General features: G+C 39.0%; 1 protein-coding gene across 1 annotated transcript in view; it reads left to right on the top strand.

The window, feature by feature from the left end:
* The window catches only part of GLIS3 (GLIS family zinc finger 3), a 122,382-nt gene extending 105,046 nt beyond the window's left edge, over positions 1-17,336 (top strand). Inside the window, 5 exon segments of the mRNA XM_008632543.2 lie at positions 1,806-1,953; positions 10,314-10,402; positions 10,405-10,452; positions 15,795-15,977; positions 17,184-17,336. Coding sequence (XP_008630765.1) covers positions 1,806-1,953; positions 10,314-10,402; positions 10,405-10,452; positions 15,795-15,977; positions 17,184-17,320 — 605 coding nt within the window. The 3' untranslated portion in view covers positions 17,321-17,336.
* Positions 17,337-17,846: the final 510 nt, after the last annotated feature.

Raw genomic sequence — 17,846 nt, 5'->3', positions numbered from 1 at the left:
TTGTCTTGATGCTACCCTGAGAGACAGATGTGGAAAAAATAACTTTTGAAGTGCATAAGCAGAGTGGAAAAAACCGATTCCCTTGTCTTAGTAGGGAAATGCCCTCAGCCCTTTCTTTGTGAGTTACTCTGCTACCTTAAGTGATGCCTCATCTTTCTGTGGGATCTGCCTCCTCTGTTCCTCTTTAAGGTCTGGGATGTCTTCTACTGTCAGATCCCTGTCGTCACTTGGGTTATGATTAGGAGGCTCTTGTCCATACACAAAGTAGCAAACAGCAGAGCCTGGAACCAAGTTCAGCCTCCACTCCTCCAGCTTTGACCACCAGTGTCAACTTCCCCTAAACTTTGACATTACCTCTACAGCATCTATATTGGATATTTTTACTCACAAAGTGGTTTCCTGTCTTGCACTATCATTTCCACCAGCTGAAACGTGTCCAGGACTGCTCATTAATGAGGCTACAGCATAATTAGACTCCTGAGCCTTTTCTTCAATCTGCTTTACCTTAGTGAATATCCAGTGTGTCACAAAGGTGGACTTGTAAGGATTAATAGAGTCTTTCCAGAAATAAAATGAGGAGTTGGGAGATGAGATGAGTTTTCACCTTTTTGATCTTCTGTAGCAACAGTCACACCTGTGAATGAGAAAATGATGACCTGTGAAATCATTTTCTTGAAGACTGATCTGTGGTGAGGCTACCTCTAATGCAGTCTTTCTTCTGCTAGGATTGCTGCATCCATGCACATGTTTTAGCCTAGAAAGATGTTTTACTGGTGACAGTGCCCCCTGGGGAACTGGTTTAAATTCTAGGATTTTATCAAGAAACTCAAATCATTAGCTCCAACATATTCACTAGCATAATGTAATTTTTATAGGTAGAATTCTATTCTGTAAACTAGGCCTGAACAATACTTTTTTTAAAAGAGACTGGAAGATATGCCAGACAAACAGGAGGCATCATTTTTATCTTTTAGACAGCCTATCTAACTCATCTAATTCTCTGGGTTCATAACATATTAAAGAGCATGTATTTGTCTGCCAATCAACATCAACATAAGCTACTTGACACAGATGTCAGTAGAAATAGGTGGGAAACTGGATTTTCAGAGATACAAACATTTTAATTTGTCTGATTAAACTTTTTTTTTAAAAAAAAGGGTTACAAGAAAACAAGGTTACAGGATTTGGAATCAGCTAAATAGGACATTTGGACAAAGTCCGGTATTGCTTTTTGTTTAGTCATCTGGAACCTTTCCTTATTGGAAAAAATACATGAGAAAACTCTGAGAAAATTATTAAGCTGTTAAAGATGGTTTGAAATTTTTGTATGTATTACTGAGGAATCTGGGCCAATGATAGCAATGTTCTTCAAGAAATTTGTGATTTTTACAGCTGAGGCAAAAATGTAGAAAGCATTCTTTCTGTTCACTAGTTCTAAAAATACATATCTTAGGAAGTATTTGACACCTCTTCTACAATAGAAATGTATGGAAGATTTTCAGCCTTATTCAGACAAAAATTTCCAAGACAAGGAGTATGGCTGTGATCATTTGTGCCTGGTTTTACAGAAGTGTCATTTGGAAGCAGCAAAGAATACTTACTTATTTTCATGTGGGTTTTCTTTTTCCCTTTGTATGGAAAACAACACTTCAGAAACCCCTTCATTTTCTTAGTTGCTAAGAGTTGGCAGTACAGCTTGACAGGTGCATGGTAGTGTTTGGTCAGTTACCAATATTGTTGTTGTTTGGTCAGTTATCAGTGTTGTTTCCTGCCTGATGAGCATTACTTCTCTCTTTTACTTTCAGCAGCTGTGATCCCCAGCACACAGATAAATCGAAGTGGAACAGTGTCCTTGTCCCACCCTGGCAGCCACTCCTCCCCAGGACATAACATACAGGGTAGTCCTCTGCATCCTCCCCAGATACCTCTTCTCGCAGCTGCGGACTCAGAGAGGTAAGACCCTGTGTTTCCCAGCTTGAGCATGAGGCAGGACTGCCTTCAGAGCTGCCAGGACAGGGGAAATACAATTGTTGGTGTTCAGAAAGGCACTGGTGGCAGCACTGGCCAAGCAACTGCTCTGGGTAGGGGTTTATCAGGGGAAGGAGAGGTAAAAGGGACAATGTTATTGCAGCCTGGGAGGGAGACTTTCCATCCATCTCCATTTCAGAGACTTCCTCCAGTCCCTTCTTGATCCCCACAAATGGCCCAAGCGAGGAAAGTGGTACTAGCCGGCACACTCAACTTCAGATGACCACAGTCATCCCTTACAGAATGGGGGCCCTGAGATTCATGTTTTTGTTTACTTGTGAGAGAAGAGTCATACTCTGTCAGTATTCTCTCAATACCAAATATTTCTGCAGGAACATGCCTTTTTTTTTTTTTTTTTTTAATTGCTATTTTATTAAGACCAGTAGATAATAAGCAAATTTTCATTTCACTAGTTTTAGTTTGATTTCTAGTCAGGATTTATTTTATGAAAGTTATGTATATTTTATTATATGCTGGTTAAGTATTGTAAATTCTATGATTTTAGATATTTCAGTGACATAAAAACCAATTGCTTAGACATGTCTTGATTTTCATCTTTAGACATTCCCTAAATTATTTTCAGCAATCTTTCCAATGACTTAGGTAGTGTATGGTACTACAGATGTGCAAATCTATAGCTCATTGAACCCCCTGTCTACCAAATCACAAGTCTGAAGAGGCCTAAGTAAATAGGTTTCTAGTGGAAAAGTCAAGAAGTCATTACACAAAATACTGAACTCTTACTATATGCTCATGGATACTTACACATGATCTTGTAAAATTCTTTTTCAGTGCTCTCTAAATGATAAATTGCTGTGTTTCACTAATGTGTTTCAAAGTATTTCATTTCCTTGAGTGACAGATATGGCAGTAATTTGAAGAGTACAAAATCTCCAATTATAAACTTGAAAACAACATTCACTAGATTTCAATTACTGTTAAATGAGCATAATTTCTTTGGATGAAAGCAATATTCACTCTGCCTTGTATCAGGAAGATAGAAGAACATGATGTCTCAGGAAATTAACAACAGGTGAAAGTACAATTTTATTTCAGACTTCACATGTGAATTCAGCCAGTTCTGGAGCCACTGGAAGTTGCTGAGCTTTTTGTACATCAGTCTGAGATGGAGCTGACTGCCTCATGATCACTGGAGCTCACTTACTTGTTCAGTCCTTCCTCCCCACTCCTGCCCCCACGATCCTGGTCTTTTCCCTTGTGCTGGCTCTGGCCCTCTGTGCACTCCCTCTGGGACTGTCCATGCTCTCTTGCCTGACGCAGAGGCTTTTCTGTCCCTGTACAGCTTTCTCTTCGTGCAATGTTCTATCTAACATCCATAGCCAGCAATTGCCAGAGCATGAGGTGACAGGCAGGGATACATTAATCGTTGTTACAGGTATAAATGTCATTATAAAAGACAATGATCTTCTTATTAGCCCATTTCTGAGGTTCTACTGCTGTAGAACCATAGCAGATGTGCTTAGAGTGAGACTTAATTCAATTCATGGAAGGCATTTCAGATGTCCAGATAATAGAGTACTCTACAGAATAGTAAAAAGCTAACATGGTATACTCCTTTCTCATGTGTTAAGTGTATACACTCTCTCTAAAAAGGCTTTAAGTGCTAATTCACATACATGGAGCTGCTTTGGATTAAAAAAAAGTTTCAGTGTCTTCATTTAGGTAGTGTGACAAATGGCAATTTAAATTCAGAAAAGGAAAAGCAGTGTTGGTTTCACTACTACACATAGGGTAAAAATTAAGGGAAATTTTTAGAAGAAGAACTAAGGCAGAATCTAATACAGTACACTCGCCATGGGGCCCTGTGAGTAGGCTGTCCATGTCACTTCATGGGTGTGATGATAGCTGTGAAAATGTGAACTGAACAAACCTTCAGTAGAGAAAGTGGCAGAGATAGTGTCTTTGAAAGATGTGAGTCATCCTGTTTATTCCAGCGTCATTACCACATTGGACAGAGCTTTGAGCAACCTGGTCTAGTGGAAGGTGTCTCTGCCCATGGCAGAGGGGTTGGACTAGATGACTTTTGAAGGTCCCTTCCAACCAAAACTATTCTATGGTTCTGTGGTTCTGTGGTTCTGTGCTGTGTGGTTCCTGACACACTGTGCATGCCTGGGGTCATTTCAGAGCTAGGACGGGCTGACCACCACTTGCTCCAGCAGAAGTCTGTGTTTGTTGGACCAAAGCTGATCCAAACTGGCCTGGCTGCTTTGATGACCCTGGGGGCCAAACCTGTGCCACTTTTTGGACAGCAGACTCAGGCTTATGAGAGACAGAAGCAGAAGGAAATAAGCACTTTCTCAACATCTCCAGATACCATGGGATAGAGAAATAATGGGAGGATTTCTTCTGTGTCTTTCTCCTTTAGGTTGTGTGAGGGAAAGTGTGGACTTGATTAAGCCTTATTAATGTGAGAAACTGAGCCAAACACAGAACACATCTTACACTGCATTCATTATGTGTACAAAACTCTGTGAACACATAGTGCAAGTCAGTTAGAGAATTTGGATCTAAGAAACAACTTCATTTATCAAAGGAGAGAACATAAATAATAAAAGTGCAGATCTACATTTTGTTTGTGCCAGCTCTTTGATACTAACTTTGAGTGCTCCACTAATATGAAATACTGCAGCTATTCAATGAAGGTACCAAATGTGTACCTGAAAGCATATCTATAAAAGGGAATACGTACTTCACTTCCTTTTCACCACTTCTGTAATACAAGAAGGCATGAGCATACAGATAAGCTGAAAGAACAATCTAATTAAAACTCAGATCAAAAATTATGGGTTTATATGGCATAGTTAACATATGCAGCTCAGTGGCCCAAAATTGATGGTGCTAAATTCTTGAAATTAATATTTTTAAATTCTTTATTTAATGAATTATCCAAATATACATCTTGCTTTTGAGCAAGAACTAGCTTGTTAATGTGAGACCAGAACAAAATTTTTCATGGACTTGGTGTTCCAGGGGGTTTTTTTACTCTCCTGTGAACCAGAGCTAGCAGTATGTCCCTGAAGCATGATGCATGCCTGCTTCACAGGAATTTCTAGAGACTGTGTATGGCTGACAAGAAGAACTTAGAGCCAAACTGTTCAGTTTAGCAGCATCGTTATGCTATAATAAGTTCTCCAACAGTGCTTCTTTTTGCTTGAGTGTGTGGTTATATTCCCTTTATGATTTCACTGTAAAATAATGAGTAGCTTCAAGCCAGACTTTGAGAAGCAAAAGCCTCTGAGTAGTTGTAACCAAGAAGCCAAGACACCCAACCCTCACAAGTTATAAAGCCCCTTGTATGTAGCATACAAAGGGCTGCCTCAAAGAAGGTCTTTAGTTTACAGTGTGGTTTTGAAATAGGTACATTAACTTCTATCCAGGCATGGGACACTTCAGAGGATTGACTGCTAATCATGTGGTCTTTTTAGTGAGCAAACAACACATATAAATGACAAATGCTTGAGTTGGAGGTGTCAGTCATGCTAACCCTGAACCTGAGCTACAGAGTTGCAGAATGACAGAATAGTTTAGGCTGGAAAAGACCCTTAAGATCATCAAGTCCAACTGTTAATCTAATAGTGCCAAGGCCACCATTAAGCCATGTACCCAAGCACCTCATCTACACGTCTTTTAAATACCTTCAGGGATGGTGACTCCACCACTTCCCTGGGTAGTCTGGTCCAATGCCTGCCCACCCCTTCTGTGAAGAAATTTTTCCTATTATTCAATTTAACCCTTTTCTGGCACAACTTGAGGATGTCCTATTGCTTGTTACCTGGGAGTAGAGACTGAATCCCTCCTGGCTACAACCTCCTTTCAGAGCAAACCTAGCAAAGTTTGGAATTTTTCTCACACTTCTTCTTTTTTTTTTCCAAAGGCATTTTTTTCCTCTTCTACACATTTGCAAGAAACTTAATTCTCTAATACAATATAGGTGCATAAAATGCTGAGAGATTTTATAAAAAGTTACATAGTCTGCTTCCAGGGAGTCTGTATATTGAGGTGCCTACTCACAGGTTTCTTCCTTAAATTCCACTTTAAATTCCACTTCAAATTTTCCTTTCATCTTCTCATCAAAGAGAAGATGAGGTGCTGGTCAGAGGGCCCATTCTTTCTTCCTTCATCCCTTCTTTTGGCTAGATTTTGGTTTTGTTGCCCAAAATATTTCTGTTAGTGCAAGAAGATTGCATTCCCTTAAAACAAAACAAAACTTGCAGCAGAGAAATCATTGGAGAGGTAAAAAATTAGTCTTTTGTTATTTTGGTCAAATGCATATATTTGTAACTTTGGGGAAAACATAGGATTTTTTGAAATTTGTTCTTGGCAAAAGATGTGCTTTCCTTAAATGTGTTTTTAAAGCGTGATTATTTGATTGTCACTGATAGCTAGCCAGACTAACTTACAGTGCAATATGCTGGGCTTCAGAATGCTCTGTTACAACAGAACATTTCCCTCACTGACAGGGGATTGAGGATCTGTAAAGTCACTGACGCACAGCATAAAGTGTGGAGCTACCCAAAATGTGAGTTCACAGAAAAATGACACAACAGAGAATGGAGACATCATCCCAGATGTTGTGGATTTGCCTAGAAATAGAAAGGCATTCAAGAAGGAATGATCGTAGATTGTTCCTCATTTATCATTGTCAGAAAGTGCAGCACTGTACAGGACACTGTTGGAGACAGCAACCTGTTACAGGGAGCTTGTAGTTCAGTCCTTTGTCCAGCCAAACCTTCAGCTCAGCAAGCTGAAAGCCTGATCACCTTGCCATGTGAACTGCATAACATCTGTCTATGTTCCCAAACTATTGCAGCCCAGTAAAAAGGACTCAGAGAGCAACAACCCAATAAATTGTGTTTACAAGTTGTTCAAAGAAAACTGTGGCCTCAGAAGAAAAAAAAATACCAAAGTTCTCAGCTTTAATGTTCAATTTCCACTTCAGAAATGTATCTATAGCAACCATAAGGATTCATTTTGTTTAAATGGTGACATAGGCTTTAATTTACAGTGCAAAGTTGAGAAAAAAGAGTAATGAAGATGGAACTACATGCAACATAGTTACATAGTTCCTGTCTCAAATATTTAATTTTAGTAGCATTTAGTGCCATAGTGTTGCATGGATTAATGGTAGGTAAATTATGTCTTTTATATGCAGGTACAGTTCCCTTTCTTTCAATATATTTTTAAAACATACTTGGTTGCAGTGAAATGAATTGAGGAGTTGCAAAGCACTTGGTGAAGAAACATCTTATGTATGTCCTTGCTACAGAGACATAAGAGTTTGTTTCCCCACTGCACCCAGAACTTATTTGTAGGTGGCCAACCATGATAAAATAAACTAAATTAATGGTTATTAGTACTATATAAATGCACTATTTATACTGCATATTATTACTCTTAGATTTCCTCTTCCCTTCCTTTTCCACATATTGCTTAGGTTGTGCATGTAGTTGTAGTGAATGTTGACTGGGCCAGCTCCAGTAAAGAAATGCTAGAGTAAAATCTCTTTTTCCATGTAGTCATGACCAGTCCTGGTTATTAACAAACCCACTTTGTATGTGGCGTTTTAACTAATCTCATCAAAACAGGTAAGCTTTGGTAACTTCGTAATCTATCTTGCTTACTACCAAATCTAATCATTTCCCAGCAGGACATTTTTTCACAGCTACTGTTGGAAGATAAAGTAGTTTCTTAATGGCTCCAGAAAAATTACTGCTCAGATTTTACACCCATCAGGCATAGAAAAGGGCAACTTTCTGCAAATCTGGCTAGTTCCTGATTGAATTGACACCTGGGCTTGACCACAGCCCTTGATTGCAGTTTCCAAGTGGTCACAAGCTGGTCCCAAGTATTTCAAGAATAAGATTATATTAGCTGTTCTCCCAGGAACATAATGAGATTTGTTCAGAGACAAATCTAGGCTGGGGCAAGCACAAGTTTCTCTTTCGTTGAGCAGAAGGAAAGAAAAAGTAGATAACTACAGTCATGGATATGGGTGAGCCAGGGTTTCATAAACTGATTTATAAATCATCATAAAGACCACTTATGTCTACTATAAAGGAGTCCTGTTTGGCTGCACAATATAGTGCATTATTACTCGGGGGAAGTTGTTTAGATGGTAAATCAAATGTAAAATCTGTACAACTCTGCTTTCCAACTTGAGTTTTGAAAAGGATTTTTTCCCTTTTAGTAGCTACTGGTTAAGATAATTTTTCAGCAATTAATTTTCACAAATTAATCTTGAAAACACAAAGGATGATATCTCATGATTTTTAAAATAATGACAGTATTTAAAGGCTGTCTGTGCATGGCTCTCAATCTCTGGCACAAGATAACAGTCTATGTGATTTCTGTACAAAAAACTAACTCCAGTTATTGCTCAGGAGACATATTAACCAGGTAGTTATAGCACTTTTTAAAAATCTCTGATATTTTTATCACAATATAACTACTGATTTCTCTTTCTAAAAAAATTTGTTCTCTAGTGTTATTGTGAAATACATGAATGCTTTCTTCTCTTCCACCCTGGTATGTCTTTCAGTCTACTCTGCATCAGTAATCTGGAAAAATGAAATATTTGACACATTAAAGACTCAATGGCTCAGTAGTGACATCTTTATTTCCTCCATCCATATAGCATTTCTGAAGTAATATATGTTTATGAATTTAATATCACATCAGCACCAGGACCAATCCAAACCCTACCTAATATGCTTAAAAATGTGCTTCTCACAGAAAACTGAATAGGCAGTACATCATCCAGAGTTCATCTTGACACTTGTTGCACTCCAAATGTAGATTATGGTCACCAGCAATGTAGTAAATACTTTTCAAATTAAGTCAAAAACACATAGGTAACGTGTGGCACATACAGATTTTTAGCTGCAGCATAAAAGATCTCAAATGACTTGGATTTAAATACAGTTATAACCTGCATGATGACCCTGCCCAGAGGTGTTCCATAGAGCTGCTACTGCAGTTGCACCTTCTGTTGTATTCAGGGTGTGATAAAAACTTCATTACACTTCTTCAGGAAAAACATGCTTTTTATTACGTTAAAAAAAAGTCATCTAGTGTATTGAGGTCCAGTCTCAAGACAACAGGGACCAGATCCACACTTTAGAACACCGGTAGACTGTGTTAACAGCAGGCACTGACCCCTCCTAGCAGCAGCCACTGGGCACACAGAGAAGGGTATTCCTTCTCAGCAGACTTGCAGCTTATTTTTAGTGGTGGAGACATAGGCTGATCTGCAACAGGAATACCACATCACTTTCCGCTCCTCCTCTTGCAAAAATATCATGTTCTTTTTTGGTGTTTGAAAATGGTTCCAGCTCTCCTCTCATTGATGAAAAAGTGGCCGAGAGCCATTCCTGAGCTTTCAGTAATTAACCAGATCCCATCAGTCTAGTGGGCAGTTTGGGGCACAAACAGGAGCTCTTACAACCTTAGCTGTCTGTCCACAAAAAAGATCACATGACCTATCTGTAATGTACTTTGGGGTATGCAGTTTTAAGGAAATACAGAAAAAAAAAGTAAAAAATCCCATAAAACTACATGTAAAATCTTCAAAAGTAGTGTGTATCCTTGTAGTGCCAGTAGTGACAGAGCTGTGCAAAACATACCACTGAGGTGATGAACCTCTGTGACAGCTGCACCACCAGGCTTGTTCTCAAGCATTCTCTCCTCTGCCAGGCTTGTAAGTTTATACTTTGAGTCCAGATTAACATTTTGATGTGGTCAGATTCTGGAAGCAATTTAACACTTGCCCTTACCTGCATTATATTGACATCAGATTGTTTATTTTCAAATAGCTCTGTGTAACATGCAAAGATTTATAAAGCCTGAAACCTGCACCTGAACCTAATATCTAACCCCTCAGTGACCAATGACCTGAACTGACCCCTTACTGTCAGTGATGAACAGCTATTTATTGATAGATAAAGCAGATACAAAGCCTTACAATGAACAGCTGGCAGTGCCTCCAAAATCAGGTATCTCCTCCAATTAAGACTTAGACACACCCACAGAAGGAATGGGTTAAAAGTAGTTTTCCATGATAAGGGGCAAATCAGCCTGCTAATTTCCCAGTTGTCGAACCTAATGATAGTCACCATTTAAAAAAGTGTTATCTCTGTTTGGGCTGCACACTGCTGTTTTGGAAGTCTGTATCTATGCAAACAACTAACGTGATCTAAATAAAGTAAAAACAATCTTTAGCTCCTATTTCTTAGAGATTTTTCTGTTTTGTGGCTTTGAACTTTTAGGTTTGTTGCTCCAGCTCCTTCTCCTCATCACATTAGCCCCCAGAGGATGTCCATTCAACACCCTGTGATGCAGAGACAGACTCCACAGCCCAGCCTGCAGAAAGCCCTTCTTTTCAGCCAAATGCCCTTCACATCCAGGGTAAGAAGGAAGAACCTTCATCACTGGTGTTAGTTGTTTGTTGCTATTGCTTGTCTTCAAACTAAGTGCTTCAGGGACTGGCACTGATATTTTTAAGGCACTTTTCCATTTGAAAGACCCTGGGAAGTAGCCTCCAGAACTCTGCCTTCAGACTTCCTTAAAATTCTTTACCTTAGCTAGTTGTTATTCATCCTGGTATGGAGTTGAAGGTTTCTCTTCAGACTGATTTTCAGTGCTGTTCTTGAAACAGAATGGCAAAAATTTTTATGATGGCTTTTAATTTTCTAATGTTACACTCCTAATCCCTTCTGATGTAGCACGTAAGTGTTAACCAGGTTTTCAAGAGGTAGGGTATTTTTCTCCCTTGTGCTCGTGGGAAGATGGAGAACTCTTCTGTAAGCATGGAAGACTCTTGCAGCTGTGTTCCCATTTGTACAGTGTAATCAGCTTCTACAAGACCTCTCTCTTCAATCCAGTATATTTCTTCTGTAGCCAAGAAGAAAATTAACAGTTTGTGGGTTGTTCTGTTTGTTTGTTTTTCCTAGCTGGTATGGAGACTGAATGCTAATTACCTTAACATTTCAGGAGTGTGTTGACAGCAGTATTGCTGTTTCCTCTCAACTGTTTAAATATATGGTTTGCCGTATTTATAGACACAAGGTACATAGCAGACTGGACTTCTTTTTAAAGGTCTTAGGATTCTGCTTATTGATCAGGCTTCCTGAGAATTATCATTTTAGATATCATAGGAAACACCTTGGGAAAAGCAAGGCTTCTTTTCTTTTCTTCCACTGATGAAAGCAGTCTCTCTAGGCAAAGAGAGGAAACGGGCATCTCCCTGAGTTCATAAATGTGAAGGAGAGCAAAGAAAGTGCCAATCCTGTTACATTCTTCATATCATGCTAGACTACACAGGAGCAGGATCTGAGACTGACGGTTTTCTTCCAGAAAGTAGTAATTCCTTACAGCACTGATTAGTACTAGAAGAACATGAAATTTACCAATGGATGTAAGCAGTTTTTATTGATTTTCTATATTCTCTGATAGAAGTTTCACTAATAATGTATGGCCAATGGAGTACAAGGTGAAATTTATTAACATACAGTTCACTGTCATATGACATAGTCGAAAAGATGGCAGAACAGGTCCAGTAAATTCCTAGTGCAGGGCATGAAGGGATCAGGTTAGCCCTTCTGTTTCCACAGTACAAAACATTTTACTCTGTTCCATATTTTGCTGAACATTTGGAAAGAACTCATCTTCTGGAAAGGCAAGAACTCATCTTCTGGATGGAAAGGCATTGAGACATTAAGGTCTGTCTTCCTTCCTGGAACAAAAATTGTCTTTCAGTTATACAAATGGCTTTAACACCTTCTTCTTCTCATGGTGGTAAGAGTTTTAGGAATCTTAGAAGCTGGGATCACAACCACTTGCTTCAAAGTAGAACACTTTCTAAAGAATCCTGCCTCCCAGGGGCTCACAAATCACCCTGGATTAACTGTCCTCCACACAGGACTTGCACCGGGCTGTGCAGCAACTTTCATGTCTCCTTGGGAATCTTCTGTTTAGGGCAGGCCACAACAATGCCACTACATTCCCGTCTCCTTCTCCTACGGTCCACAGAGGATTTAAAAGGACAGAAGATGTGGGTCATCATTCTTTATAAGAAGAAGACCCAGTAGAGACTGTCATTTGAGTGAATGCCGTATTCGAATTGAAGCCCTACTACACATCCAAATTTAAGATGCAGTTTAATACTATCTTCTGAGATCAAAAAATGGCTGACTTCAAGAGCTTGGACCTTAAACCCATACCATACTTAGTCCCACGTTAGCATTACTGTGTCTGCCTCACTCTCGTAGGAAAGCCTGTGTTGAAATAGACACTGCTGACAGGAATTACATGCACATAGATAACTCAAAGTTCAAATTCTAAAGATCTTGGCACTTAAAACCCATATGAAGACAATGTAGACTGAACTTTAATTATTTATTTATTTTTTTAGTATTGAAAGATATAATACAGTGCAATTCAATACCCACAATGTGGGCATTAAATGTTTTTTCAAAGATCATGTAACCTATTGTCACTGTACAAGGTATTTTGTCGGAATGCACTCCCTCCACCTTAAGCACAGCTGTCTCATCCTGTATGCTACACTGGAAGTGTTGTCCTGTGCGCCTTAAAGGCTTACCTAAGCTTTCTCTCTCAACAGCAGATGTTTCAAGAGTTCATGTTTTCCCAGTAGCAATACAAAGATTGCCGTCTTCCTTTGTCACACCATCACAATGCAGAAAAACACCATGGAGTTATCTCCAGACTATACTACTTTGTATAAAAGAAAGGGCTGTGGGAGGTTCTGTTAATTTCTATCTCCTGCAGTTCATAACCTGCCTTTTCAAGGTTTAAAGTGCTGTAACTATAACCACCCCAGCTCATTCTGCTACCAGACAGTGGTGACAATTTACCTCTGTATGTCGTCTTAAACTTGTCAGTTCCATTTAAATTGGCTCTATCAAGGAAGAAAGAGTTTCATTGCCCAAAAGCTTTTTGAAGAAAACAAGTTCTAAACAGACTCAGTTTCTGAAAGCCTGAGCATCCTAAAAGATCATAGTGATCTTGGAGTACTATCCTTTAGAGAGAAATGATGTATGAGATCCAAGACTGACAGCCTTCTTGTATCTCATAGTTACTTTTACTGTGAAACGTCTTTTTCTTGGAACAACATTGTCTACAGTTCAAGTTTCATTATTTGTTCTGAGTGATTTTCAACTACACAGTAATGTCAGAGAGAGCTTTCTATTGCCTCAGTTAATATTACATAATCGACTAAATATTCCCTTTTCTTGCTCTTGTGAAATTCACCACATCCTTTGCTGCATGGAATGTTTGGCAGTGATGATGTTAGACGCCTCACTGAGCTGTAGAAGTGAAGCTCATCTTTTCCTTTTATTAGATTGTAGTATCTTTTATTGGATTATCATTCAGCAAATCTGAAACTACCCTGACCTGGAGACTGGAATGACAACTTCCCCGCTAGATGCTGTTGTATATCAACACGTGTTTGTAGACAGAAGACAAGTACAGGTGCTGGCAGTCTGCAAAAATTGGCCCAGCACCTGCATTGTACTGGTGATTCTTTTCAACCATGAAAAACTACTCTCAGGAGAGGTGTCTGAAGAGACAGGCATCTACAGTACACAGGCAGCTACAAGAATAAGGTACTGCTTGCTCTGAGACAAGCCAGAAAAGATGTGCAAGGTATGAAAGAAAAGAACAGCAACAGAAGTTCCCTCTTCACAGTGAGAAAATTTATTGTGCTTGTAGTATAAAGCAAAACTTTTTTGGGCATGGGCATAGCTGACTTGCTTTTGTATGTGTCTGATACTGTGAACATTTTTGCACTAACAATCTGGTTGTCCTTTAAAATTGTGTCTGTAGCTCTGGTCACATGTGTTTGTGAGTTAGCTGATGACTAGTGTTGTCTGAGTAATGAAAGAAATGTAAAAATCATCCAAAGTATTCATTTAAAAAAAAAGAAAAATTGTCATTTCTTTAAAAAAATTGTTAGCTGATATGAATTAGTTATATTATGCCGCTATACAGACAGCTCTACTAGTAACAGCTATCTTTAAATTATGAATAATAAGATTTTAATAAACAGAAACACTTATATTCTTTTCACATTTGCAAATCAGTCTCTTAGTATAGTATGGGACTTAGATCTCTCTCTTACTTTTTCTTTTCCTTTTGTTCTTCACAGTCAGATGGCACCACATGATTACTTGGTGTTTGTGTAATTTGCCTAATGGACAAGCAGAAATATACCACAAAGAAACACTATCTTGAAGGATTTCAGACTGAAGTCAGCTGGAATTTTTCCATGCCATAGCAGCAAAGGCTACTCACGCATGGCATATATTTCTGAATGGCAATTATAATGATTTTCTTGAGAAAATACTCTCTATTTCTTGTGACAGGCAGAGAGATGACTGAGTAGGAAATAGATATCCGTCAGAAACTTCCCACCCTATGGAAATTATAATTGTGGTAGTCATTCATTACATATCTGTAATGAAATCTTTGTCCACAACAGTTCAGTAGGATAAGGATGCTATTACAAATGTACCTGGACCACAACTGCCATGGCTTTTTTAGATGCTCAGCATCTCTCAGGACAAGGCTCCTTATGTGATTAAAAACAAGAACTTTTTGCTTTTAGAAGCAATTTTTACAGCTTACAGCTGTTTTATCATATTCAAAAATACTTCACTTTCCTAAGGAAGTAATGCTGTCATGTCATCAAAGTAGCTGTTTGTTCTTTGCCTTGACATCATGAATCTTGGCTGTAGTGTACTGATTCAAAGAAACACAACTGATGTAGTCTTGTGCATGTGTGTGTTTTAAACAGTTTAATCAGAGTTGCAGCTGAAACATTCAGTTGCTGGAACTTTATTAGCTGCGTGAAAACACAGAAAACTGATGCTACAGTTAGTTCCCTAACAGATACCTCAGGTATGGTCAGGATCTACTGCCTGTATTGGATATGGTTTCTTGTTATCCTACATTCAGCTCTATTGCAGATTATCTTGGCCATGGCACGTGTGAACAAAGACACCAAGTTAGGAGATTTTGCTGTGTGATGTTGAGCTCCAGTTCTAAGACCTCTACACCTTGGCTTGACACACTGCAGATACACACAAGACATTTAGAATAGTGCTAAATAACTGAGGGGAAGAGAACTACATATGCTTATTTCTTGTTACAGCTCTCTATTTTAGAAGATGGGTAACTTACACTGAATTGTGCAAAGGACTTGTATCAAGGAAAGTTACATTACTTTTCTGTGCTCTTTTTCCATCATAAAAAATTTTTGCTCAGCGTCTCTCTGCATGACCATGCTATCAGCCAGCTGTCTTGGCATCAGTGATAGACCTGTGGATTTTATTCAGACTTTACTTGGGTAATCTTATTTTATTTTGAATTTAGCATTTTCTTAGATTTTTCAGGCAGATGCGCAGTGTGACTCTGAAGAGTACCAGTTCAAACAAAGGATTACACAGTAGAGGGAGGAATTTCCTGAAAACTTTCAGGTTCTAGCCAGTCAGGGCCTCTCACAGGTCATGGTGGAATCAGGACGTCCATGTAGCAGATTGTGTTTGAAATTAGTAGCAACATGAGGAAGTTTTAGGGAGTATCATATCAATACTGCTTTATTTGTTTAAAATTATTGAAGACCTGGTGGTAGGGCAGTTGAAGTTTTTATCATTCTCATGGCCATGGTTGTACATACTATCCTTTGTATCTCTGTCCAGCTCTTACTTACGGCCTTCTCATTCTAGGTTTTTATGGGCAGCTTCAGACTTTCTGCCCTCCACATTATGCTGACACTCAGAAGAACATACAAGACAGTGTTTCTTGCAGTATGGTTCCTCCTGTTGAAGACTGCTTAGCTCCCACATCAGTGGGCCAGGCAGGGCTTGGCATTTTCCATCGAAGTTTTTCAGGTCATTCTGGTATCAAAGGTAAATAACAGCTGGTGATTCCGTGGATAACTGTGTACAGTTTGTGAACTTTGGCAGATGTTCTTGAGCTGTGTATTTGGGTGGGACATGTCATGACAGATTTGACTCTTCACAAAGAGGAGATAGCTTTCAGACCTTCGTGGAGAGGTTGGTGTTGGGAGGCAGGCAGTCACCACAGGTGACAGTAACAACTGGCCTGTGTGCAGTCTTCACACTGGTGAAGGCTTCTTAAGGTTCTAGCCTGTGGGGCTCAGACAATCTCTGGCTCATGTACTTGCTTTGAAATACAGTCCATTGAGCCCTCTGGGATGTTTGTGCAGCCGCTCCACTCCACTGCACATATTGTGGCAGGGACCTCATCATTCAAACCACTGGTTTTGCTTTGTGCGTGTTTGGTTTCTATCAGTCTTGAATTTCATTTTTTCATGTTTCCATGACAAAAACTGCAAACTCATCTGTGTGCACTTAACTTAGTCTGTGCCTAGATGAACAGTACTGAAGGGGCTTGCATGCTGCTCTGGAAGGGTGAAAGTTATCTCTGTGCAAAGGATCAGCACGAGACAGTGAGCCTAATCTTAGGGCACAAGTAATGTGCAGGTCTTTTACTGTCCTTCCACACAGGATGAATCCACTTATTGTGCTTTGAAGTCCCTTTTATGTCTTGCTCCTTCAGTAGTGTATTGCAAAGCCAGTGCACCTGTTATTTCAAAGAGGCATCTCACAGTATGTAAACGTGTTATCCAAAAGATGGGAGTGTGTCCGAAAACAGTTACTCTTTGTGCTTACTACTGCCACTTCTAAAAGGTAGTAATTTCTGTGCCAGGGTCTATTTTACAACAAATACATTCTACAATATTTTGTTGTCTTCCATCCTGTGTTCAATATGATGAAATTTGTTAAAGAATCGTGAGGTTTGTTTTTAAAATTATCACGATTTTAACACCCATTAAATGGGGAGGTGTTAGTTGCAATGAAATCTGCTCTGCTTCAGACTTGATTCTGACAGAACTGAAAATTCCTCCCTTGGTAAGCAGTAACTTATGTAATTAATTTCATACATATGCTGGCTTATTTATTTTATTTGTGTACTTCATTTAAAACCATTTCCAGTTCTATGCAGAAGTATTAGGACATACTTCATTATATAGTTATCCTACTTGTTAACTGGGGTTTTTTTGTTTTGTTTTATTTTGTTTTTTTTCCTAGTGTATGACTTTCCAGCAGGGTCTGTAGGTATCTTTGGTGATTCAGCTTGCAGCATGCCAGAGGACAGCAGTTTCCTACAAGTAAATGCAGTGGATCGTTGTTCCAGCCAGCTTTCTTCTGTATACACTGAAGGCTAAAGTAATGTATCTAGTTACAAGAGGGATATGACTAGATATACATACATAATGGAGAGGAAAATAGCAATTACCAAGCATTCTTCATTTAATCAAGCAGACAACTGAGAAAAGAGACTGTTTGGAGAAAGCAAGCTTTGCCAAAACCTTAGCAATTGTTTCTTTTCTTCTCATCTGTGGTACAGCAACTATACTTTTTTATTATTTCTTCTTTTTAATTTCTCAAAGGGAATTCAGAGGCCAAATAAGAAAACTGGTTGTTGGCTGTAATCCTTTCAAGCTGAATGGGTGTACTTACAGAAGAACAGCTTTAGAAAGTTCCTTTTTCAAAAAAGAAAAATAAGTAAAACCAGAGTATACTACAAGCATTTCAAAGGCATACAGCTTTTGTACAATCTGTTTGCATGTGACAGTTCCAAAGTTAACCACACAGCAGTATCCAAAAGGGAGAGAAATTAGACATACATGTTGGCACTACCTGTTGGAGGCATTGGTGTGGCTTCTTTTTGGATCAAAGGTCGTTGGTACC

The sequence above is a fragment of the Corvus brachyrhynchos genome, unplaced genomic scaffold (genome assembly GCF_000691975.1).
Source record: "Corvus brachyrhynchos isolate BGI_N302 unplaced genomic scaffold, ASM69197v1 scaffold194, whole genome shotgun sequence".
NCBI classification, from domain to species: Eukaryota; Metazoa; Chordata; class Aves; order Passeriformes; family Corvidae; genus Corvus; species Corvus brachyrhynchos.
Note: the sequence above shows the minus strand (reverse complement) of the source record. Positions and strands in the feature narration are given on the sequence as shown.